At 44.3% G+C, this 26,549-nt stretch overlaps 2 protein-coding genes across 2 annotated transcripts in view; one reads left to right on the top strand and one right to left on the bottom strand.

The window, feature by feature from the left end:
• The first annotated feature begins 1,819 nt into the window (after window positions 1-1,819).
• The window catches only part of LOC106566610 (FYVE, RhoGEF and PH domain-containing protein 3), a 124,790-nt gene continuing 100,060 nt past the window's right edge, over window positions 1,820-26,549 (top strand). Inside the window, exon 1 of the mRNA XM_014134788.2 lies at window positions 1,820-2,181. Coding sequence (XP_013990263.1) covers window positions 2,157-2,181 — 25 coding nt within the window. The 5' untranslated portion in view covers window positions 1,820-2,156. The remainder of the gene's footprint in view (window positions 2,182-26,549) is intronic.
• LOC106566611 (gastrula zinc finger protein XlCGF58.1-like) lies at window positions 23,324-26,062 on the bottom strand. The gene is made up of 2 exons (XM_014134790.2): window positions 23,740-26,062; window positions 23,324-23,601 (listed from the first exon to the last, which is right to left on the bottom strand). The coding sequence occupies exon 1, from the start codon at window positions 24,577-24,579 to the stop codon at window positions 23,878-23,880; it is 702 nt and encodes a 233-aa protein (XP_013990265.2). The 5' UTR covers window positions 24,580-26,062; the 3' UTR covers window positions 23,324-23,601; window positions 23,740-23,877.

Genomic DNA, 26,549 nt, shown 5'->3' with positions numbered 1-26,549 from the left:
TTCCATCTCCCTCCCTCTGACTTTCTCTTTCCCTCCCTCCCTCTCGCTCTCTCTCTCTCCTTCGGAGAATGGTGTTATTTAGCTCTGGTCTGTGGTTGTGACTGTCGAAGCCCCCAGGGGACCGGAGGATGTTGTCGAATGTGACTGTGGCTCTGCATTCTTTGGGCCAGCATGGGTGGTACTGACTGACTGGCTGGCTGACAGCTCTCTAGACTTGTATAGGCACAAGTAGAAGCCTCAAGCTCCAACTAATGGTGCTTATCCATTGTGACTTATCCCCACCCCAGTGGGTCAGCAGCGTTTTACGTTGATGAAAGTTCTGCTGTTATTGTGTTTCCATCAGGAGTGTGACACTAAAGATTTGTAGCGAGCAGAATCAACAACCTCTACCTCGTTCTAGACTGTTGCCACTGTTATGTAAGTGACAGAAGGTTCAGGCCATCCACAAAAATACTTGGCATTTTAGTTTCAGTAGCAGCATTCTCAAGATGATATTGCTATTAATACTATTAAGACTTGTATCTGATTAAAATACTTTGTGAATGAAATGTGTTATCATACATTCATTATTAGACTCCAGCACATTGTCTGTGTTGATCTGCGGCAGTGAGGAGTGTGCAGTTACAGCACCAGGCACAAAATGGTGCTTGGCAGGTTCATTTTGAGAGAGAGATAGAGAGAGAGGGAGAGACCACAGTATTACATCAAACCACATTTCTGTTAAAAGATTAGCGTAATATAGCTCATCATCTTTAAATAGGCTATAGCATCATAGATGATTTCCTATGCCTTTGCAAACCTACTGTACAGTACACATTGGCTTTGTAGACATTAAAATGAATTACAACTCAGGGGGTCAAACCGGCTCATCAAACCGTCAGACTTGGCCGTTTTATTCCGAGGAGTCAATGAACAATAGGTCATAAAGCAGAAATAGCAAAGTATTTGACATTAAGTCAAGCGACTTGGCTTTCTGCTCCTATTCATCTGGATATTCACTCACAGAGACAGCTGACAGGGGTCATTTAGTGTGCTGAGAATTAAAAAGGAATTAACACTGCTCATTTATGGGAGAGAGCCAGCCTGAGCAACCACACATTAATGACATGTCAGTTAACATTTGTGTTTGTGTACTTTCCCCTTTGCCATCATGGACGATACAGTCAGGCGACTGAAGAGAAGCTCTCCCAACTCCAACGATAACCATTAATGCAGTAATGGAACAAAACCCAGCGACCCTTAGACAAATGGCCAAATGGAGCACGGACGTAAGTCTACAGTGATGCTCATTTTAGAATGTGTACCATTATAATAACCTTGCTTAACAGTCAAAGCAGACTCATGTTTTAGGATAAGGAGTATTAAAGTCACAACAATCTGTGTTTCTACAGCCTGACCCTGCCACTTGTTTGTAGAGGACGGAAGGGGCTGGGTGGGGACTGACAGTCCATGAGATTGACATAATAGTTTGGTTAAACATATTGAAACACTGTTTACAAAAACTGGAAAACATAACCAATGGTAAAACAACCTTCGATGTGGGTTTATAATACAGTAATACCGTTGTAGGCTACTAAGAAATATAGTTTACAAGTATATTTCTACAAAACTCAATGGGTAGACAATTGAACAGCAAACTAAACTCTATTTTGTAGGTTAATGTGTAAAATATACTTTTTTGTTTTTCTCTAAAAGAACAAAGCAAAGGCAATAAACACAAAATGATAAACTCATAGTCGGATTATTTTGTCCTACTGTACTTAATGAATAACCAGGGTCGTTTTGAGCGCGCCTTACAGCGGCCAGCGTGAACGCGCAGCTCCTTCACAACGCGGAGTTGAGCTCAGAGGAAGGAATAGTTTTGCTGCAAGGAGGGCAGAGCCGTGAGGAGTGAATGGATCAGTGCACTAATGCAGGAAAAACTCTTCGTGGAAACCCTTCTATCTCCGTGAGAGAAGCACTAAATGCCCGTTATGTTCCACTGTGGAGGCTAGAGCGTTTTGCCAAAAGAAGGGAAAAAGCAGCGGACTTCGAGTCGGGACACTCCTTCGTTTGAGTTGGCTGTAACGTTAGCTCGTCCGGGCACTGTTTCCAATCTCCTGTGAGCCTAGCATCGGATAAGGAGGGTTCAGCCAAGCAGGACAACTGTCGGCAAGATGCAGGGGGTTTCAGCAACAACTGGTAAGCCAGTTGGTTGGTTAGGCTACTTTATATTTGTGCCTCTCTGAATAGAAACTGTGTCTTGTTTTGGGGGGTTGTCTTGAAGTATCCATTTCAAGTGTCGGTACGGTGCTACAAAGTTACGCGGGGGGGATGGGGGTGCTGCTGCTACTACATGTGGCAAAAACGAGCTCCTTACGGCGCAAACTTCGCCTTTGTATTGTGAGGAGTTGTTGCATTTATCCCTTATTACAACTTTAAAGCTATGCAGTTTGTCTGTGAGAGAAATACGACCTCCGACAGCAAAGGATTGTTGTTATTAGTAGCACATTTACCTTTCAATGAAATGTCACACCCATAACACACACACACACACACACACACACACCTTCAAGGTCGTTGGGCAGCTGACGAGACAAGAAGAGGGGGAAATCGGTACCAAACCCCAAGTGGCAGCAGCTCTGACGTCACCATTGCCCGTACCACTCATCCAGAGGCATATGCTTCTCTCTGCCCTTCTCTCAGGCCTTCTCTCAGCCCTTCTCTCAGCCCTTCTCTCAGCCCTTCTCTCAGCCCTTCTCTCAGGCCTTCTCTCAGGCCTTCTCTCAGGCCTTCTCTCAGCCCTTCTCTCAGCCCTTCTCTCTGCCCTTCTCTCAGCCCTTCTCGCAGCCCTTCTCTCAGCCCTTCTCTCTGCCCTTCTCTCAGCCCTTCTCTCAGCCCTTCTCTCTGCCCTTCTCTCTGCCCTTCTCTCTGCCCTTCTCTCAGCCCTTCTCTCTGCCCTTCTCTCAGCCCTTCTCTCAGGCCTTTCTCTCAGCCCTTCTCTCAGCCCTTCTCTCTGCCCTTCTCTCTGCCCTTCTCTCAGGCCTTCTCTCAGCCCTTCTCTCAGGCCTTCTCGCAGGCCTTCTCGCAGGCCTACAAACACACACACACACACACACACACACACACACACACACACACACACACACACACACACACACACACACACACACACAGCACAGCTCCACAGACATGAATGTATTCTTTGTTGTAAAGTTCCCTCCTCATTTTATTCTATGTGTTTTGTCTGATTCTAGTTATTAGGCTACAGGGAAAGCATTGTATTGAATGGAGGGAGACAGGAGGAGGATGGGAGGATGTTAATATGACTTGTATCTGGTGGACAGGATGTTGAGGGGAGTTATAGACTGAGATATGATAAGCATGACGAAGATGGTGGGGATTATCATAGATCCATAGCTGTAGAGATGAGTTGGTTTCTGATGTGTACCTGCTGAAGATTATGAATGGTGATGATGAAGACGATGATTACAATGACTTATAATTCTGATGATTATGATGAAGTTCAATGATATGCAGGCTGCTATCTGGTGTGCAGGATACAGTCCGAGGGTAGTCAGAGGCTGAAGCGGATACATGGTGTGTGTATGAAGACTCCTCCATGTGAATGGCTCATGGTGAGGAATGTGATTAGGCTGGAGGAGAGTGTCTACAGACAGAATCTAGGATCGGACGAGAGCAGTGTCACCTGGCCACAGGAATGAGAGTATAAGGTAGAGGGAGAGAGAGGTGTTGGTGTGTGCGTGCGCATGTTGACGTACGTGTGAGAGAGTTATTGTCTCTTAATATAGAGTTGGGTTGTTTGTTTAGAGGTGACTACAGATGTGTTATCACACAGTTGTAACAGGCTGTTTAGAAAACCCTCCTTGACAGCCACTGACTTAAAGCACCTGACAGAATAAATGGCTTACTACCGTTGGTCATACTACTGCGACGTTCAAATGTACAAAAATGTATCTGAAATGCAGCCATACTCATCAACAACTGTCGTTTTATATAGCTTTATAACACAACATAAATATTAACCTCCACTACGACATAAAAGTGTATCGAACCATAGCCCACTGCAGCCAGTCAAAACACATTTCCTGTTAGAAATTAGTACTTTTTTTTAGGACAATCAATTCCTCCTGCAACGAAACTGGTTAAATGAAAGTTAAAACTATATATATATATTTTTTTCATTAGTCCACTGTTCATACAGTCCCAAATGTTTTGCATGTCAGCAGTCAAGTTTTCAAGATATTCAAAAAGCAAAGTGTCACCGGCCACATCATCATGAGTGGAGTTCCTCTTTAAGATCAGACATCTGTAATATTAGACGAAGGAAATTTTAGCATAGAGATGAAATGATATAGCTCTTACAAAGAGGAAGTGTGGCCTACAGACTAAATGGGAGACAGCGATGGTTGGAAAGAGAGAAAGAGTGATAGAGGACTATAACAGAGGTAGTTGTGGAGGTGAACTGTAGAGAGTATGTTTGTTGTGGGTCTCTGGGGAGGGATCGGCTCTCTTCCCGGCTGCCTTCCGTCTGCCAGTCTTTTCTGTCTTCTCTCTCTCACAGTTCTCTCTCGCTCCCACATGTCTGTCTGTCTGTCTGTCTGTCTGTCTGTCTGTCTGTCTGTCTGTCTGTCTGTCTGTCTGTCTGTCTGTCTGTCTGTCTGTCTGTCTGTCTGTCTGTCTGTCTGTCTGTCTGTCTGTCTGTCTGTCTGTCTGTCTGTCTGTCTGTCTCCACACATTTTCTTTCCCAGACCTCTCTCTCAATTCAATTCAAGGGCTATTGGCATGGGAAATGCTTTCTTTCTTTCTCAGACTGTAAAATCTGGATCCCTACAAATCAGCTAGACAATCTGGACCCTCTCTTTCTAAAATTATTTTTGCAACCCCTATTACTAGCCTGTTCAACCTCTCTTTTGTATCGTCTGAGATCCGTAAAGATTGGAAAGCTGCCGCGGTCATCCCCCTCTTCAAAGGGGAAGACACTCTAGACCCAAACTGTTACAGACCTATATCTATCCTACCCTGCCTTTCTAAAGTCTTCGAAAGCCAAGTTAACAAACAGATCACCGACTATTTTGAATCCCACCGTACCTTCTCCGCTATGCAATCTGGTTTCAGAACTGGTCATGGGTGCACCTCAGCCACACTTAAGGTACTAAACAATATCATAACCGCCATCGATAAAAGACTACTGTGCAACTGTCTTCATCGACCTGGCCAAGGCTTTCGACTGTCAATCACAACATTCTTATTGGCAGACTCAACAGCCTTGGCTTCTCAAATGATTGCCTCAACTGGTTCACCAACTACTTCTCTGATAGAGTTCAGTGTGTCAAATCGGAGGGAATGTTGTCCGGACCTCTGGCAGTCTCTATGGGGGTGCCACAGGGTTCAATTCTCGGGCTGACTCTTTTCTCTGTATATATCAATGATGTCGCTCTTGCTGCTGGTGATTCTCTGATCCACCTCTACGCAGACGACACCATTCTGTATACTTCTGGCCCTTCTTAGAACACTGCGCTAACAAACCTCCAAACGAGCTTCAATGTCATACAACACTCCTTCCGAGGCCTCCAACTGCTTTTAAATGCAAGTAAAACTAAGTGCATGCTCTTCAACCGATTGCTGCCCGCACCTGCCCGCCTGACTAGCATCACTACTCTATTCTGACTTAGAATATGTGTACAACTACAAATACTTAGGTGTCTGGTTAGATTGTAAACTCTCCTTCCAGACTCACATTAATCGTCTCTAATCTAAAAATACATCTAGAATTGGCTTCCTATTTCGCAACAAAGCCTCCCTCACTCATGCTGCCAAACATACCCTCGTAAAACTGACCATCCTACCGATCCTTGACTTCGGCGATGTCATTTACAAAATAGCCTTCAACACTTTACTCAGCAAATTGGATGCAGTCTATCACAGTCCCATCCCTTTTGTCACCAAAGCCCCATATACTACCCACCACTGCGACCTGTGTGCTCTCGTCGGCTGGCCCTCAAAAACATATTCGTCGCCAAACCCACTGGCTCCAGGTCATCTATAAGTCTCTGCTCGGGAACACCCCACCTTATCTCAGCTCACTGGTCACCATAGCAGAACCCACCTGAAGCACGTGCTCCAGCAGGTATATTTCACTGGTCATCCCCAAAGCCAACACTTCCTTTGGCCGCCTTTCCTTCTAGTTCTCTGCTGCCAATGACTGGAACGAATTGCAAAAATCTCTGAAGCTGGAGTCTTATATCTCCCTCTAACTTTAAGCATCAGCTGTCAGAGCAGCTTACCGATCACTGTACCTGTGCACAGCCCATCTGTAAATAGCCCATCCAACTACCTCATCCCCATATTGTTACTTATCCTCTTGCTCTTTTGCACCCCAGTATCTCTACTTGCACATCATCATCTGCACATCTATCACTCCAGTGTTAATTGCTAAATTGTAACTATTTTGCCTCTATGGCCTATTTATTGCCCCTACTCTTCTACATTTGCACACACAGTACATAGATTTGTCTATTGTGTTATTAACTGTAAGTTTGTTTAAGTGTAACTCTGTGTTGTTGTTTTTGTCACACTGCTTTGCTTTATCTTGGCCAGGTCACAGTTGTAAATGAGAACTTGTTCTCAACTGGCCTGCCTGGTTAAATTAAAATGAATAAATAATAACTTAGGTTGTTGCCTGAAGCAGCCAAGTTACTTCTTCCTTTTCTGTTTTACGTCTCCTTTAGGGTTCTTCTCTGACTGAGATGACAGAGTCCTTGTCACATTCACTTTACTGTACAGATCACTCTGTCCCTGTTTGACCCTGTTTTCTCTTCTGCATGACCACACAAACTCTTCTCTCTCTCTCTCTCTCTCTCTCTCTCTCTCTCTCTCTCTCTCTCTCACTGTCTGTCTCTCTGTCTCACTATCTCTCTCTCTCTGTGTCTCTCTGTCTCACTACTCTCTCTCTCTCTCGCGCTCTCTCTCTCGCTCTCTCTCTCTCTCGCTCTCTCTCTCTCTCTCGCTCTCTCTCTCTCTCTCTCTCACTGTCTGTCTCTCTGTCTCACTATATCTCTCTCTCTCTCTCTCTCTCTCTCTCGCTCTCGCTCTCTCACTGTCTGTCTCTCTGTCTCACTATATCTCTCTCTCTCTCTCTCTCTCTCGCTCTCGCTCTTGCTCTTCTCTCGCTCTCTCACTGTCTCACTATCTCTCTCTCTCTGTGTCTCTCTGTCTCTCTGTCTCACTATCTCTCTCTCTCTCTCTCTCTCTCTCTCTCTCTCTCTCTCTCTCTCTCTCGCTCTCGCTCTCTCACTGTCTGTCTCTCTGTCTCACTATATCTCTCTCGCTCTCGCTCTCGCTCTCGCTCTCGCTCTCTCTCGCTCTCTCACTGTCTCACTATCTCTCTCTCTCTGTGTCTCTCTGTCTCACTATCTATCTCTCTCTCTCTCTCTCTCTCTCTCTCTCTCTCTCTCTCGCTCTCTCACTGTCTGTCTCTCTGATTCTCTCTCTCACTATATCTCTCTCGCTCTCTCTTTTCCAGGGAGGTGGGTGAATGTGACCATGGGTGATGTCTGTCTGTCTATTAGTGGGTCAGATCAGATACTGGACAATGGCCCTGGCACGCCAGCCATCCCAGCATGCTTTGCAGCGTCTGGCTGTTTACACAATTTATTATTAACAAAAGTGATTGGCTCCAACTGTGTTTAACCTAGACTGTGTAAACATCACCCCTCCGTGTTAAATAAACACTGAACACAGGTGGTAGAGATAAGAAGAGGAGGAGGAGGAAGAGGAGGGAAAAACATTTAGAAATGTCTCCCATCCAACACTGTTTTTTTTTTGTCCCCAACTCTCACACACTTTCTGCTTCTGTACTTTAGCTCTTTCACACTCAGTGTCAAACTCACCATGCGTCTTTCAGAGCTTTCAGTGTTCATTATTTCTTCCCCTCTTTCTTTCTCTTTCTTTCTTTCTCTCTCTCTCAGTTCAATTTAAGGGTTTTATTGGCATGGGAAACATATGCTTATATTGCCAAAACAAGTGAAGTAGATAGTACATTTTTTTTTACAGTAAACATTACGCTCACAAAAGTTCTAAAAGAGGTATAAAGACATTAAAAGTAGAAAAGTGAAAGTAAATAAACATAAATATGGGTTGTATTTAGGATTTTCCCAAGGTTGCTCTTGACGCATATCCAACGGAAGTCATTGGGGTCAAATTTGTCTCCACTATTTGTGAATTGGAGTCATCAGTCCTTGTTTCCAAATATTGGGGAAGATGCCAGAGCTGAGGATGACGTTAAAGACTTTAAGTATAGCCAATTGGAATTTGTAATCTGTATATTTCATTATTTAATTTAGTATACCATTAACACCACAGGCCTTTTTGGGTTTGTATTCTGTCCTGTAGTTAATTAAATGTAGTTGGAGAATCCAGTGGGTTCTGGTAGTCTTTAATAGTTGATTCTAAGATTTGTATTTGATCATGTATATGTTTTTGCTGTTTGTTCTTTGTAATAGAGCCAAACATATTGCAGAAGTGGTTTATCCAGACATCTCTGTTTTGGATAGATAACTCTTTGTGTTGTTGTTTGTTTAGTGTTTTACACTTTTACCAGAAGTGTTTAGAGTCTATGGATTCTTCAGTTACATTGAGCTGATTTCTGACGTGCTGTTCCTTCTTTATCTGTAGTGTATTTCTGTATTGTTTTAGTGATTCACCACAGTAAAGGCGTAGACTCTTTTTGGTAGGACAGGTTTCTCAATTTCTTTCTTTGGTTTTTGCATTCTTCATCAAAACATTTATCATTGTTGTTCATTTTCTTAGGTTTTCTGCTTACATTCTTTTAATTTGATAGGGAAGCTGAGAGGTCCAACATACGGTTTAGGTTTTCTACTGCAAAGTTTACACCTTCAATATTACAGTGAAACGTTTTGTCCAGGAAGTTGTCTAAGCGGGATTTAATTTGTTGTTGCCTAATAGTTTTTAGTTAGATTTCCTTCCATCTATACCATCTATAGCATTTGTTAATATTACTCAGTTCCTTTGGCTTTGATGCCTCATGATTAAGAATTGCTCTGTTCAAGTAGACTGTGATTTTGCTGTGATCTGATCGGGGTGTCAGTGGGCTGACTGTGAACTCTCTGAGAGACTCTGGGTTGAGGTCAGTGATAAAGTAGTCTACAGTACTACTGCCACGAGATGAGCTATAGGTGTATCTACCATAGGAGTCCCCTCGAAGCCAACCATTGACTATGTACATACCCAGCATGCGACAGAGCTGCAGGAGTTGTGACCCGTTTTTGTTGGTTATGTTGTCATAGTTGTGCCTAGGGGGGCACATGGGGGAGGGAATGCTGTCACCTCCAGGCAGGTGTTTGTCCCCCTGTGTGATCAGGGACTGGTGTGGACTGTTCTGCTGTGATGTCAACACTATGGTCAGGGTCTGGTGTGGACTGTTCTGCTGTGATGTCAACACTATGATCAGGGTCTGGTGTGGACTGTTCTGCTGTGATATTAACACTATGGTCAGGGTCTGGTGTGGACTGTTCTGCTGTGATGTGAACACTATGATCAGGGTCTGGTGTGGACTGTTCTGCTGTGATATTTACACTATGATCAGGGTCTGGTGTGGACTGTTCTGCTGTGATATTTACACTATGATCAGGGTCTGGTGTGGACTGTTCTGCTGTGATCAGGGTCTGGTGTGGACTGTTCTGCTGTGATATTTACACTATGGTCAGGGTCTGGTGTGGACTGTTCTGCTGTGATATTTACACTATGGTCAGGGTCTGGTGTGGACTGTTCTGCTGTGATGTCAACACTATGATCAGGGTCTGGTGTGGACTGTTCAGCTGTGATATTAACACTATGATCAGGGTTTGGTGTGGACTGTTCTGCTGTGATGTCAACACTATGGTCAGGGTCTGGTGTGGACTGTTCAGCTGTGATATTTACACTATGATCAGGGTCTGGTGTGGACTGTTCTGCTGTGATATTAACACTATGGTCAGGGTCTGGTGTGGACTGTTCTGCTGTGATGTCAACACTATGATCAGGGTCTGGTGTGGACTGTTCTGCTGTGATATTTACACTATGATCAGGGTCTGGTGTGGACTGTTCTGCTGTGATATTTACACTATGGTCAGGGTCTGGTGTGGACTGTTCTGCTGTGATATTTACACTATGGTCAGGGTCTGGTGTGGACTGTTCTGCTGTGATATTTACACTATGGTCAGGGTCTGGTGTGGACTGTTCTGCTGTGATATTTACACTATGGTCAGGGTCTGGTGTGGACTGTTCTGCTGTGATATTTACACTATGATCAGGGTTTGGTGTGGACTGTTCTGCTGTGATGTCAACACTATGGTCAGGGTCTGGTGTGGACTGTTCTGCTGTGATATTTACACTATGATCAGGGTCTGGTGTGGACTGTTCAGCTGTGATATTTACACTATGGTCAGGGTCTGGTGTGGACTGTTCTGCTGTGATGTCAACACTATGGTCAGGGTCTGGTGTGGACTGTTCTGCTGTGATATTTACACTATGATCAGGGTCTGGTGTGGACTGTTCTGCTGTGATGTCAACACTATGGTCAGGGTCTGGTGTGGACTGTTCTGCTGTGGTGTTAACACTATGGTCAGGGTCTGGTGTGGACTGTTCTGCTGTAATGTCAACACTATGGTCAGGGTCTGGTGTGGACTGTTCTGCTGTGATGTGGAGACTGTGGTCAGGGTCTGGTGTGGACTGTTCTGCTGTGATGTGGAGACTGTTGTCAGGGTCTGGTGTGGACTGTTCTGCTGGTTTCTCTGCGGGGGTGGACAGCTCTCTAATGGGTTGTTCTCTGTCACATCCCCCTCACCCTCTCCTCCAGCACTTTCACCTTCTCCTCTAGTGCTCTGTTCTTCTCCTGCTGTTTGTCCTGTTGATGTTGTCTCACCACAGTCCAGAGTGCAGACATGTCTCTCTCCACCTCCAGCTCTCCGGGTCTGGTTGAGGGGGTGTACTTCTCTCTCTCTACCCTTCTCTCTGTCTCTGTCTTGCTCCCTCTCTTTGTCTCTCTTTCCCATCACTCTCCCACTCTCTATCACTCAGTCTCTTTCCTGTGTTACCTCGATTTCTCTCATCTCAGATCAGTGCTATGTAAGAGGTGACCGAGGCTATTTTTAGACAAGTGATATTTCTATTGGATGGCCTGAAGGAACGGAAGCCCATTCCTGGACTCACTGTTTGAATGGACTATAGGATTGTGTGTTTGTGTGTGGTGCATGTGTGTTTCCTTGCGTCCGTGTGTCATGCAGTGTGTGTGTGTTACCCTCAGGTGATTCTGCTTGACTGGTCACATGTCATTCATTTGTGACATTCAGAGCAGGGAACATTCAAACACTACATCTTACTATTCTATTCAGTATAGCACATTTTCAGTCCTAAAGTCCCATCTCTAGTTTGGAGTTTTGCTCCTGTTCCAACTGATTATATTCACTGAGTGTACAAAACATTAAGAACATGCTTTTTCCATAACATAGAATGACCAGGTGAATCCAGGTAAAAGCTATGACCCCTTATTGATGTCACTTGTTAAATCCACTTCAATCAGTGTAGATGAAGGGGAGGAGACAGGATAGAGAAGGATTTTTAAGCCTTCAGACAATTGAGACATGGATTGTGTATGTGTGCAATTCAGAGGGTGAATGGGCAAGACAAAATATTTAAATGCCTTTGAACGGGGTATGGCAGTAGGTGCCAGGCACACCGGTTTGTGTTAAGAACTGCAACGCTGCTGTTTTTTTTCACGTTCAACAGTTTCCCATGTGAATCAAGAATGGTCCACCACCCAAAGGACATCTAGCCAACGTGACTGTGGGAATCCTTTGAGTCAACATGGGCCAGCATCCCTGTGGAACGCTTTTGACGCTAGCGTCCCACCTGGCCAACATCCAGTGAAATTGCGAGAGCCAAATTCAAAAACAGAAATACTCATTATAAAAATTAATGAAACATTCAAGTGTTATACATCGGTTTAAAGATTAACTTCTTGTTAATCCAAACACAGTGTCAGATTTCAAAAATACTTTACGGTGAAAGCATACCATGTGATTATCTGAGAACAGCGCCCAGCAGACAAATCATTACAAACAGTAACCAGCCAAGTAGACGAGTAACAAAAGTCAGAAATAGCTATAAAATTAATCACTTAAAACCTCTTACATCTAGACGTTCCGCTAGCGGAACACCTGCTCCAATATCCAATGATAGGCGTGGCGCGAAATACAAAGTCCTCGAAAATCCGAAAACTTCCATTTTTCAAACATATGACTATTTTACACCATTTTAAAGACAAGACTCTCCTTTATCTAACCACACTGTCCGATTTCAAAAAGGCTTTACAGCGAAAGCAAAACATTAGATTATGTCAGCAGAGTACCCAGCCAGAAATAATCAGACACCCATTTTTCAAGCTAGCATATAGTGTCACAAAAAACAAAACCACAGCTAAATGCAGCACTAACCTTCGATCTTCATCAGATGACACTCCTAGGACATTATGTTATACAATACATGCATGTTTTGTTCAATCAAGTTCATATTTATATCAAAAAACAGCTTTTTACATTAGCATGTGACTAGCATGTGACTAGCATTCCCACCGAACACTTCCGGTGAATTTACTAAATTACTCACGATAAACGTTCACAAAAAACATAAATTATTTTAAGAATTATAGATACAGAACTCCTTTATGCAATCGCGGTGTCCGATTTTAAAATAGCTTTTGGGTGAAAGCACATTTTGCAATATTCTTGAGTAGATAGCTAGCCATGATGGCCGGGCTATTTTGACACCCACCAAGTTTGGTACTCACCAAAATCAGATTTACTATAAGAAAAATTGGATTACCTTTGCTGTTCTTCATCAGAATGCACTCCCAGGACTTCTACTTCATCATGCAATGTTGTTTTGGTTCCAAATAATCCATAGTTATATCCAAATAGCGGCGTTTTGTTGTGCGTTCAAGACACTATCCGAAGGGTAACGAAGGGTGACGCGCGTTTCGTGACAAAACATTTCAAAATATTCCATTACCGTACTTCGAAGCATGTCAAACGCTGTTTAAAATCAATTTTTATGCGATTTTTCTCATAAAAAAGCGATAATATTCCGACCGGGAGTCGTTGTTTTCGTTCAAAGACAGAGAAAGTAAAATGGACTCTTCTCGTGCAAGCGCGCGCCAGTCTCATTGTTCTCAGATCGACCACTATCCAAATGCGCTACTGTTTTTCAGCCATGGCCTGCAAAGTCATCATTCAACGTTCTGGCGCTTTCTGAGAGCCTATGGGAGCGTTAGAAAATGTCACGTTACAGCAGAGATCCCCTGTTTTGGATAGAGATGATCAAGAAGGCCAAGAAATGGTCAGAGAGGGCGCTTCCTGTTTGGAATCTTCTCAGGTTTTGGCCTGCCAAATGAGTTCTGTTATACTCACAGACACCATTCAAACAGTTTTAGAAACTTTGGAGTGTTTTCTATCCAAAGCTAATAATTATATGCATATTCTAGTTTCTGGGCAGGAGTAATAATCAGATTAAATCGGGTACGTTTTTTATCCGGCCGTGAAAATACTGCCCCCTATCCATAACAAGTTAACTTTGATGATCTTCATATGGTTAGAATCACAAAACTTCCAGTTACCCAATAAATGTTTGTTTTGTTCGATCAAGTCCCTCTTTATATCCAAAAACCTCTGTTTTGTTAGCGCGTTTTGTTCAGTAAAACACTGACTCAAACAACATCCAGTGAAATTGCAGAGTGTGAAACTCAACAAAACAGAAATTCTCATAATAAACATACATAAAAGATACAAATGTTATACATGAGCTTAAAGATAAACTTCTTGTTAATCCAACCGCTGTGTCAGATTTCAAAAAGGCTTTACAGCGAAAGCAAACCATGTGATTATCTGAGAACAGCACCCAGCAGACAAATCATTACAAACAGTAACCAGCCAAGAAGAGGAGTAACAAAAGTCAGAAATAGCGATAAAATGTATCACTTACCTTTGATGATCTTCATATAGTTGCACTCCGAAGACTCCATGTTACACAATAAATGTTAGTTTTGTTCGATAATGTGCCTCTTTATGTCCAAAAACCTCAGTTTTGCTGGTGCGTTTTGTTCAGTAATCCAATGGAACAAAGCGCCTTCACAACAGACAGACAAAAAATCTAAAAAGTACCATAAGAATTCGTAGAAATATGTCAAACGATGTTTAAAATCAATCCTCAGGTTGTTTTTGTCATAAATAATCGATCATATTTCAACCGGACAATAACTTTGTCAATAGAAAAGGAAAGACAAGAAAGGTCACGCGCTGGACTCATGTCTGTAAATTTCCACTGTCCTCTCATTGAAAGTGCTGTTTCTCCCTCATTTTTCAGAGTAAAAGCCTGAAACAATGCCTAAAGACTGGCCACATGCTGTGGAAGCCATAGAGATCACGAACTGGGTCCTAAGTCTTTGTATGGTGGATAGGCTTTCAATGGAAAAACAGCCATTTCAAAATAAAAGCATTTCCTGGATGGATTTTCCTCAGGGTTTCGCCTGCCATATCAGTTCTGTTATACTCACAGACATTATCTTAACAGTTTTGGAAACGTTAGAGTGTTTTCTATCCAAATCTACCAATTATATGCATATCCTAGCTTCTGGACCTGAGTAGCAGGCAGTTTACTTTGGGCACGCTTTTCATCCAAAATTCCGAATGCTGCCCCCTACCCTTGTGAGGTTTACCTGTCTCCTCCCCTTCATCTACACTGATTGAAGTGGATTTAACAAGTGGCATCAATAAGGGTTCATAGCTTTCACCTGGATTCACCTGATCAGTCTATGTCCTGGAAAGCAGGTGTCCTTAATGTTTTGTACACTCAGTGTACTTAGTACGGCTGACCCCATTTAGTCGACTGGTCGATTGTTTGGTCGAAAGGCTGTTGGTCAACCAAGATTTTGTTAGTCAAGCAGTGGCAAATATATAAAAAAATGTTTATGTTCGTCTGATTCACGCCTGTCAGAGTGGACTAATCCATTGCGGAGGCCACGGGGATGACTCACCAGCAGTACATTTACTGTTAATTACCATCATTTCTAATCTACATTGTTTGTTTGATTATGATCATTTCTGTTAATACATTCAATACATTATTATTCCAGTCTTATCGTTGTCATAGTAGGAGTGGAGACGTTGTTTGCAGAGTGCACAGCCTAGGCTACACAAGTTTTGGTTTATTTTATTCTATTTATTCATTGTCAATTTATTAATTGTCTTTTGTTTGTAGCGCTCCTGTCAATGTTGAGTAAGGACACACACCTGATAATGCATAGAAGTATAGTAGGCTACCTGGCCTGCACACAAATGTAGACCTATAAATACTCCCATTTGGGGATCTGATATTATTTATTGTCTTATTGTCTTAAGTCACCATCACTGTGGAGCTTTTCAAAGTATTCTGAACAACAATATAAATGCAACATGTAAAGTGTTGGTTCCATGTTTCATGAGCTGAAATAAAACATCCCAGAAATGTTCCATATGCACAAAAAGCTTATTTCTCTCAAATTTTGTGCACAAATTTGTTTTCATCGTTGTTAGGGAGTGTCTCTCCTTTACCAAGATAATAAATCCACCTGAGAGGTGTAGCATATCAAGAAGCTGATTAAACAGCATTTTCATTACACAGGTGCACCTTGTGCTTGGGACAATAAAAGGCAGTTTATAATGTGCAGTTTTTTCACACAACACAATGCCACAGATGTCTCAAGTTTTGAGGGAGCATGCAATTGGCATGCTAACTTCAGGAATGTCCATCAGAGCTGTTGCCAGAGAAATCAATGTTAATTTCTCTACCATAAGCCGCTTCCAACATCGTTTTAGAGAATCTGGCAGTACGTCCAACCACATCCGGCTTCTTCACCTGTAGGATCGTCTGAGACCAGCCACCCGGACAGCTGATGAGACTGAGGAGCTTCTTCACCTTGCGTTCATATTTTTGTTCAATATAATTTTTTCTCCTCTCAAACAGCAAGTAAACAAAGTCTGTTTTTACATCCACTGAGTATGACGATAGTTCCTCAAAGTAGCCTATTTTGAAAAATCTTTACAGCTCTCTCCCTTTTGTTAACCAATCAGCACAAAAGGGGTAAAAAAATGTAATGCTCTGTTCCAGTGGAAAGGTCAGAAGAAAAGCCAACCTGATTACTTCTTATCCCTTGTGCTAATAGCTTACAGCTGTGTCTGTCTGTCTGTCCAGAGCTCACTGGCGTGGGAAACAGAATATTTTATACAATGTTGCAAGTTTGCTAGTGTGAGCTTCAGGCCTGACCCCAGTTAATAGTTGATACAATGTTTCAAGTTCCTTCCAGACAGCCCATGTGTAGCCAATGTGATTTATAGGATATTTATTTTGATCAGGATATTTTCTACCTGCAGGCTGCGAGGTTTTTATTTGTTGGCTTTATGTACTGTATTTGTACCTATTGGAAAAGGCAAAGAAGTGACTTTTAGATTTGTATCATTTTCATTGAGCTACAATGTTGATTAACCACATTACATTGATTTGAGATATGAATATTTTATTATAAATGAAATGAAACTGTTCCATGAAAATGTGCTGATGAAAATCATAACTGGCACACAGATCAGTAGAAATGCTACGATAACTTTTCCTAATGGAAAAGGTTGCCGACCGCTGGTGTAGCTTATCACCGGAAACTTCAGGAGTGTAATGGCAGAATCTGCGAACAGCAGTGGGAGGAGGGGGGGTCTGGATGGGAACAGGTTTTTTCCTTCTGGTGAGCCTATATTGATCTCTGGCTCCCTCTTTAGTACTGTGTCTTCATTTTAATCACAAGCTCAGTAGCCTACATATAGTTTATTTTATTCAATATGGAAAAATACACATGTCTACCAATCGATTGGTCGACCGAAATGTTCTTTAGTCGGGGTCAGCCCTAGTATTTAGTATTGTTTTATTTAAAAAGGATAACGTAACTGTTTTTTTAATTCACTCAGTAGGATGGTCCTCTACTTCCTCCTCTGAGAAGCCTCCGCTGTTGTTTACAGACATGAAGATGTTGCAATTTCTTCTAGAGAAATGGCTTAACACCAAGTGCAAACTTGATTTTCATCTTTAAGCGGCTATGGGCTTGGCACCTCCAGCAAAGCAGTTTCAGTCTGTTCTGTTGAAAGAGATAGTGGTCGCTGCCCGTTAACCAGTAGAAATAAGGCTGAGGTTGAAAGATGGGTGGATAGGTAGAGAGAAAAGAGAGAGGGGTGGATGGGTAGAGAGAAAAGAGAGAGGGGTGGATAGGTAGAGAGAAAAGAGAGAGGGATGAATAGGTAGAGAGAAAAGAGAGAGGGATGAATAGGTAGAGAGAAAAGAGAGAGGGATGAATAGGTAGAGAGAAAAGAGAGAGGGATGGATAGGTAGAGAGAAAAGAGAGAGGGATGAATAGGTAGAGAGAAAAGAGAGGGGTGTTTCTGTCCAGAGTACCATGTGTTTATACTGGAGTTCTCTGAGTAGGGTCTGGCTGAGACACATCCTGCTACGCACGCACGCACACACACACGCACGAGACACACACACACACACACACACACACACACACACACACACACACACACACACACACACACACACACACACACACACACACACACAGACATAAACTTTCACAGAAAGTGAAAGTGACCTAGATTGGCTAAATGGTACCAACTGCTGGACCTTCCAGAAATGGACTACATTGTAATCTACTCTATGTCACCCCCATATAGAATTGACGTGCTCTGTGAATGGGGAATGTATAGCTCTGACTGCTATTGGCTATCACTAGTAGCTTATCTTGGTGTGCTGAAGCCTGACGTATTATTGAATCAGTAGACCTGTATAAAACCTAATGGACATGGAGCAGTCGTGATGGGTTGTGATCCCTCCATGCACACCCAAACATCTGGGCCAATGGTAGAGGAGAAGGATAGAGGCTCTCCATGCTCCTTTCCTTGTCTGTCCTCTCCAGGCCCAGTGCTGTCTGTCTGGGTTGGACCGACCCTGATGAGGGGGATTTTCCTGAGAAAGTCTTATGGAATGAAAAAAAACTAATAGTAAAAGCATGTTCCATTGGCTTTCTCTTTGTGTGTGTGTGTGTGTGTGTGTGTGTGTGTGTGTGTGTGTGTGTTTATGCGGTTATGTGTGTTTTACGAATTGTGTTCTTTCTAGCACACTGTAGGCATTGTGTCTTTCCTCTCTGATCATCATAGAAGCTCTGTCTCTGGTATGGAAGTTTCCTGCACACAGGGGTGAGGCTGGGAGATCAGGAGAGAGGAGAGGTATAGAGGAGGAGAGAAGGAAGAGAGATAGAAAGAGGAAGGAGAGAAGAGAGGGTCAGAGGAGGGAGAGGGAGGAATGAGAGAAGAGAATCATGAAATGGTATTTGTCACATGCTTTGTAAAGAACAGGTGTAGACTAACAGTGAAATGCTTACTTACAGGCCCTTCCCAACAATGCAGAGAGAAATAATATAGATAAATAATAGAAAAGTAAAACAATACCAAAACATAATAATAAATATGCAATGAGTAACGATAACTTGGGGTAGCAGTACCGAGTGGATGCGCAGGGGTACGAGGTAATTAAGCTAGATATGTACATAGAACTAGAAATAAAGTGACAGATAATTAACAGTAGCACCAGTGTGTGTGATGAGACAAACGAGAGTGCGAAGAGGGTCAATGCAGATAGTCCAGGTAGCTACTTGGTTAACTGTTTAACTAACTATTCATCAGTCTTATGGCTTGGGGGTAGAAGCTGTTCAGGGTCTGGTCGGTTCCAGACTTGCCGTGCGGTAGCAGAGAGGACAGTCAATGACTTAGTTGGCTGGAGTCGTTGACAATTTTTAGGGGCTTCCTCTGACACCGCCTGGTATAGAGGTCCTGGATGACAGGGAGCTCAGCCCCAGTGATGTACTGGCCTGAACACACTTCTCTCTGTAGCGCCTTGTGGTCGGATGCCAAGCAGTTGTCGTACCAAGCGGTGATGCAGCAAGTCAAGATGCTCTCAATGGTGCAACTGTAGAACTTTTTGAGAATCTGAGCGCCAATGCCAAATCTTTTCTGCCTCCTGAGGAGGAAGAGGTGTTTTCGTCCTTTCTTCACGGCTGCGTTGGTGTGTGTGGACCATGATAGATCCTTAGTGATGTGGACACCGAGGAAGTTGAAGCTCTCGACCCGCTGCACTACATCCCCGTCGGTGTGCTCAGCCCTCTGTTTCCTGTAGTCCACCATCATCTCTTTTGTCTTGCTGACGTTGAGGGAGAGGTTGTTGTCCTGGCACCACACTGCCAGGTCTCTGACCTCCTCTCTAAAGGCTGTCTCGTTGTTGTCGGTGATCAGGCCCACCACCGTTGTGTCTTCGGCAAACTTAACGATGGTGTTGGAGTCGTGCACGGCTACTCAGTCATGGGTGAACAGGGAGTACAGGGGGGCACTAAGCCCGCACCCCTGAGGCACCCCCGTATTGATGGTCAGTGTGGCGGATGTGTTGTTGCCACCTGGGGGACGGCCCAACAGGAAGTCCAGGATCCAGTTGCAGAGGGAGGTGTTCAGTCCCAGGGTCCATAGCTTAATGATGAGCTTGGAGGGCACTATGGTGTTGAACGCTGAGCTGTAGTCAATGAATAGCATTCTCACATAGGTGTTCCTCTTGTCCAGGTGGGAAAGGGTAGTGTGGAGTGCAATAGAGGTTGCGTCATCTGTGGATCTGTTGGGCCGGTATGTGAATTGGAGTGGGTCCAGGGTTTCTGGGATGATGGTGTTGATGTGAGAGAAGGGAAGATTAGAGGAGAAGAGGAGGGAGAGAAAAGGAGGGAGAGAAGAGGAAGGAGAGAAGAGGAAGGAGAGAAGAGGAAGGAGAGAAGAGGAAGGAGAGAAGAGGAAGGAGAGAAGAGGAAGGAGAGGAGAGGAGGGAGAGAAAGGGAAGGAGAGAAGAGGAAGGAGAGAAGAGGAGGGAGAGAAGAGGAGGGAGAGAAGAGGAGGGAGAGAAAGGGAAGGGAGAGAAGAGGAGGGAGAGAAAGGGAAGGAGAGAAGAGGAAGGAGAGAAGAGGAGGGAGAGAAAGGGAAGGAGAGAAGAGGAAGGAGAGAAGAGGAAGGAGAGAAGAGGAAGGAGAGAAGAGGAGGGAGAGAAAGGGAAGGAGAGAAGAGGAAGGAGAGAAGAGGAGGGAGAGAAAGGGAAGGAGAGAAGAGGAAAGAGAGAAGAGTAGAGGAGAAGAGGAGCGATAGAAAAGGAGGGAGAGAAAAGGAGGGAGAGAAGAGGAGGGAGAGAAAGGGAGGGAGAGAAGAGGAAGGAGAGAAGAGGAGGGAAAGAAAAGGAGGGAGAGAGAACTATGGTGGAGTGTAGGGATGACATTTTAGTTATCATTTGAATTATCATTGTAATTATCATTAAAACCGTGTTTGATTACCGCGGGTTGAAAAACTCACGGTAAATACTGTCCAGCATCAACCAAAGTTAGCAACAGTCTGACGCAGGCTCAGCATAAAACACAGGGTTTGTTTTGTGTCAAAACATGGTGGAAGGCAGTGACAGCGCTCAGGAGATTTTTCAGCCTTCTAAGACGACCAAATCTGAAGTGTGGTTGTATTTTGGGTTTTACAAGAGTGCTGAGGGAAACTTATTTGAAGATGGTCACCCTGTCTGCAGAACCAAAAAAAATTGCTGGCAACATCTCAAATCTCTTGAGTCATCTTCGTGACCACCAACCACTACTTTATAGCGAATGCAAGGTAAGTTAACTTTTACCTCAATGCATGATGTGGTTTGTCTGTCTAACTTGCTAATAGCTTGTCAATAATATAAACTGAAGCTTTCAGTGTTACCTACTCTTGTAAAAACACTACAAGTTGTTCTGCTGCTGTATGCATCGTGTCTGCAGACTCTATTCTCCCATTGCACATGATGACACGTCATGTAGTTTAGACACCCAACCAACACACTTTGTTCATTTAAAATCCGTCAGCCGACTTGGTTGTTAAAGTGTTCCAACAGAAGAAACACTATAGACTCCTATATAGACTTGTATTTATGTCAATTGTTGGGCTCATTGCCATTACTATCACTGTCTTCTAAAGACTCATTTGTATTTATGTCAATTGTGCATGGGGTCAATGCATATAGTCAAATAACACATCAAATAGACTGTGTGTGTGTGTGTGTGTGTGTGTGTGTGTGTGTGTGTGTGTGTGTGTGTGTGTGTGTGTGTGTGTGTGTGTGTGTGTGTGTGTGTGTGTGTGTGTGTGTGTGTGTGTGTGTGTGTGTGTGTGAAATAATTATGTAATAATAATAATAATAATAATACATTTTCTAATCCCTTGTTTACAGAGTGGGCGAGCAGCAGGCAAACCCAGTGATGCTACTGGTCCCTCCTCATCTACAGTTGTGACATGACACAGACACTCAAACAAGCATTTAAAAGGCAGGCTGCTTATGCACCCACATCTAAAAATACTGAAGACCTCACGGCAGCCCTTTCATATTACATTGCAAAGGACATGATGCCATTTCAAATTGTTGAGAGGCGTGTCTTTCTGAGGCTGATGGAGGGCCGTGTCTCACTACAAAGTGAGTGCTGCTGATTTAGTTAGTAGTTTGTTTGATTAGCTTACTTAAGTTTGTGTTCATTTAAACCTGCACCAGGGAAAATGTTACCATTCATGGCCACATGGGGCCATCTTTAATGTTAATGTTATTACTTAATGTTTATGCACATGTAACCGATGTGAAATGGCTAGCTAGTTAGCGGTGGTGTGCGCTAATAGCGTTTCAATCGGTGACGTCACTCGCTCTGAGACCTTGAAGTAGTTGTTCCCCTTGCTTTGCAAGGGCTGTGGCTTTAGTGGAGCGATCGGTAACGATGCTTCAAGGGTGGCTGTTGTCGATGTGTGCAGAGGGTCCCTGGTTCGAGCCCAGGTAGGGGCGAGGAGAGGGACGGAAGCTATACTGTTACACACACAAAAAGTGCACAGTGCTGCTAATTTCATTTGTTGTTTGTTGGTTTTCATATAAAACTTGGTCAAATGATTTCAGTGTGTGTGTCAGTACTTTTTGAACATTTCCAGCACATTTTAACAATACAGCGATAATACTGATAACCGTGATCATTTGTCACTATAATGGTGATATGAAATTTTCATACCGTTTCATCTCTAGTGGAGTGTTTCAAGAGATTTCTTATGGGTTCAAATTACTGCAGAAGAATCTAGATCTGTCACCGTCAGCTGTCCTGCCAGATAGCACAATGTCAAGTCCTCATGGTTTCCTGGGAGATGCAGCTTTCCCCCTACATGATAACCTCATGCTTCCTTATCCAGGTACAGTATATTGATAATAGAATGTTGGAATCAATTTCAATTATTTCCCTTGTTACAGCATACATGTATACTCTGTATGAGAGGTGCCATTTTATTAAGGCTTTTGGAATATGGTTCCTGTAAAATTGTATGGTGTTTTTTGTTTACCAAATATATAAGAGACATATATTCTTATTACCTCTTATTCACAGTTGTCCATATCCAGAAACATGGGCTTACCTGGAACTACCACCACTCTCATACCTGGAACTACCACCACTCTCATACCTGGAACTACCACCACTCTCATACCTGGAACTACCACCACTCTCATACCTGGAACTACCACCACTCTCATACCTGGAACTACCACCACTCTCATACCTGGAACTACCACCACTCTCATACCTGGAACTACCACCACTCTCATACCTGGAACTACCACCACTCTCATACCTGGAACTACCACCACTCTCATACCTGGAACTACCACCACTCTCATACCTGGAACTACCACCACTCTCATACCTGGAACTACCACCACTCTCATACCTGGAACTACCACCACTCTCATACCTGGAACTACCACCACTCTCATACCTGGAACTACCACCACTCTCATACCTGGAACTACCACCACTCTCATTGTCGGCGAGTCAGAGAATGCATTAGGCATCATGGCTGAAAGGATGAGGAGGATTCTTGGTCTCACAGACTCACAGTGCACACAAAGGACCAAGTATTTTGTACTAAAATGTAGAATTTTAATCTTGTTAATAAAATGAAACCTGATTCTGGGACGTCTCAGTGTGCAGTAATTTAGATTAGATTGAATTCCACCAGTAGAAGAAAGCCTGTAAAGTCTGTGGCACACAGCTCTTCTGTACGTTGTCAGCACTTGATGTTAAAATAGAATGCATTGAAACACCTTTAAGAAATGCCAACAGAGCTTTTTCAGCACACAAATAAACATTTATTCTTGCTTCATGCTTCTGAAAGTAAACCACAATACAAGTGTCTGCTGAGAACAGACATGTAAACAAGTGTCTATGGCATAAAATGTAAGAGTCTAGTGTCTAACTGGTGAGATGTCTGAACAACAGTTGTTCACTGTGGTCCCAGTCATGCAGTCCATTTCCTCTTCTTGAAGTCACGCAGCTGGTGATTGAATTCCTCCCGCAGTTTTGGTAAGAGTTCATCCATGAAATCAGCTATTGGTGCCAGGGCCCTGTGGAGAGGATGAGAAGAGGGGGGAAATTAGGAGTGTTTGGAGAGCAATGTGCATGGTAAGGAGAGGAGGAAAGAGGACAACAGAAGAGAGGAAAGGGGATCAGAGTAAAGTCTGAAATGATATGTATTTATTTACCTCTGGGACAAGCTGGTGACTTGGTGCATGACGTTCTCCACATCTTGAGATATGTCTTCAATCATTTGCAATGCCTTTGCGAGTGATGTGTCAAGGAATGAGTCTGCAGCTCTTTTCTCTCATCTCACACCCCTGCTACTACTGCTGCTGCTCTGTGGCATCGGTAAGAAGCAAGCTAGTGGAGTAGGTCTTGGAGGTGGGCCCAAGATAGAGCTTCCCAGGTCCTGCATGGAGATTGTTTCTAATTTTACACTGCAACTCAGTGTGGGTAATGGGCTGGGGGACGATCAACAGCCAGTACTGGGGGCAGAGGTAATGCTTGAGGCTGGTGAACAGCCAGTACTGGGGGCAGAGGTAGTGCTTGAGGCTGGTGAACAGCCAGTACTGGGGGCAGAGGTAGTGCTTGAGGCTGGTGAACAGCCAGTACTGGGGGCAGAGGTAGTGCTTGAGGCTGGTGAACAGCCAGTACTGGGGGCAGAGGTAGTGCTTGAGGCTGGTGAACAGCCAGTACTGGGGGCAGAGGTAGTGCTTGAGGCTGGTGAACAGCCAGTACTGGGGGCAGAGGTAGTGCTTGAGGCTGGTGAACAGCCAGTACTGGGGGCAGAGGTAGTGCTTGAGGCTGGTGAACAGCCAGTACTGGGGGCAGAGGTAGTGCTTGAGGCTGGTGAACAGCCAGTACTGGGGGCAGAGGTAGTGCTTGAGGCTGGTGAACAGCCAGTACTGGGGGCAGAGGTAGTGCTTGAGGCTGGTGAACAGCCAGTACTGGGGGCAGAGGTAGTGCTTGAGGCTGGTGAACAGCCAGTACTGGGGGCAGAGGTAGTGCTTGAGGCTGGTGAACATCCAGTACTGGGGGCAGAGGTAGTGCTTGAGGCTGGTGAACAGCCAGTACTGGGGACAGAGGTAGTGCTTGAGGCTGGTGAACAGCCAGTACTGGGGGCAGAGGTAGTGCTTGAGGCTGGTGAACAGTCAGTACTGGGGGCAGAGGTAGTGCTTGAGGCTGATGAACAGCCAGTACTGGGGGCAGAGGTAGTGCTTGAGGCTGGTGAACAGCCAGTACTGGGGGCAGAGGTAGTGCTTGAGGCTGGTGAACAGCCAGTACTGGGGGCAGAGGTAGTGCTTGAGGCTGGTGAACAGCCAGTACTGGGGGCAGAGGTAGTGCTTGAGGCTGGTGAACAGCCAGTACTGGGGGCAGAGGTAGTGCTTGAGGCTGGTGAACAGCCAGTACTGGGGGCAGAGGTAGTGCTTGAGGCTGGTGAACAGCCAGTACTGGGGGCAGAGGTAGTGCTTGAGGCTGGTGAACAGCCAGTACTGGGGGCAGAGGTAGTGCTTGAGGCTGGTGAACAGTCAGTACTGGGGGCAGAGGTAGTGCTTGAGGCTGGTGAACAGCCAGTACTGGGGGCAGAGGTAGTGCTTGAGGCTGGTGAACAGCCAGTACTGGGGGCAGAGGTAGTGCTTGAGGCTGGTGAACAGCCAGTACTGGGGGCAGAGGTAGTGCTTGAGGCTGGTGAACAGCCAGTACTGGGGGCAGAGGTAGTGCTTGAGGCTGGTGAACAGCCAGTACTGGGGGCAGAGGTAGTGCTTGAGGCTGGTGAACAGCCAGTACTGGGGGCAGAGGTAGTGCTTGAGGCTGGTGAACAGCCAGTACTGGGGGCAGAGGTAGTGCTTGAGGCTGGTGAACAGCCAGTACTGGGGGCAGAGGTAGTGCTTGAGGCTGGTGAACAGCCAGTACTGGGGGCAGAGGTAGTGCTTGGGGGCAGAGAACAAAACCAGGTGCTGTCTCCATTCACTGGTGTTTGTGCCTTGAAAATAAAAAAGTAGAGGGCTATTTAGTACACATATCTAAAACATTAATGAACATCAAATATCATTAACTGAGACTATAATAGACTATATAATGGTTGAGTAGGCCTGGCCTGGCTACTCAACTCTTTTGGCTAGCTGGACCTTGCTACCAAACGTTGACTTTGGTGTTACCAATGTGGGAAGCTTATGATTTTCTTTCTATGACAAAATTATGTTTGATCAAAAGTTGTTGGTTGGCTTGCTTTTCCTGCACGAATATGCTGCTAGGAACTTGTCCACGTAGAAACCAGTTAGGGTTTCCAATCCCCTTGGGTAGGTGGAGAGAGTCTGGAAGGGCATCGATGAATCTTTGGATTGCCTGAGAATTTCTAGTGCGTTTTTTGATAATCCTTAGTTGGGGTCTGAGCAGATTATTTGTTGCGATTGCAAACGTCATAAAATGGCCGTCCGATATTCCAGGATTATGAGGAAAAACATTTAGATCCACAATGTTTATTCAGTAAATTCATCAGACTTGAGCCATGTTTCAGTCAGGCCAGTCACATCAAGGTTATGATCAGTGATTAGTTCATTGACTATAACTGCCTTGGAAGTGAAGGATCTAACATTAAGTAGCCCTATTTTGAGATGTGCGATATCACAATCTCTTTCAATAATGACAGGAATGGAGGAGGTCTTTATTCCAGTGAGATTGCTAAGGGGAACACCGCCATGTTTAGTTTTGCCCAACCTAGATTGAGGCACAGACTCAATGGGGAAAGCTGATCTGACTACACTGACTGTGCTAGTGGCAGACTCCACTAAACTGTCAGGCTGGCTAACAGCCTGCTGCCTGGCCTGCACCCTATCTCATTGTGGAGCTAGAGGAGTTAGAGCCCTGTCTATGTTGATAAATAAGATTACAGCACCCCTTCAGCTTGGATGGAGTCCGTCACTCCTCAGCAGGCCAGGCTTGGTCCTGTTTGTGGGGAAGTCCCAGACAAATTCTATCTTTTGGGAGGGGCAGA

The sequence above is a fragment of the Salmo salar genome, chromosome ssa13, assembly GCF_905237065.1.
Source record: "Salmo salar chromosome ssa13, Ssal_v3.1, whole genome shotgun sequence".
Taxonomy (NCBI): Eukaryota; Metazoa; Chordata; class Actinopteri; order Salmoniformes; family Salmonidae; genus Salmo; species Salmo salar.
Note: the sequence above shows the minus strand (reverse complement) of the source record. Positions and strands in the feature narration are given on the sequence as shown.

Excerpts from the sequence above, each read along its gene's own strand:
- LOC106566611 (XM_014134790.2), bottom strand. The coding sequence starts at position 24,579 with ATGTTCACCAGCCTCAAGCACTACCTCTGCCCCCAGTACTGGCTGTTC.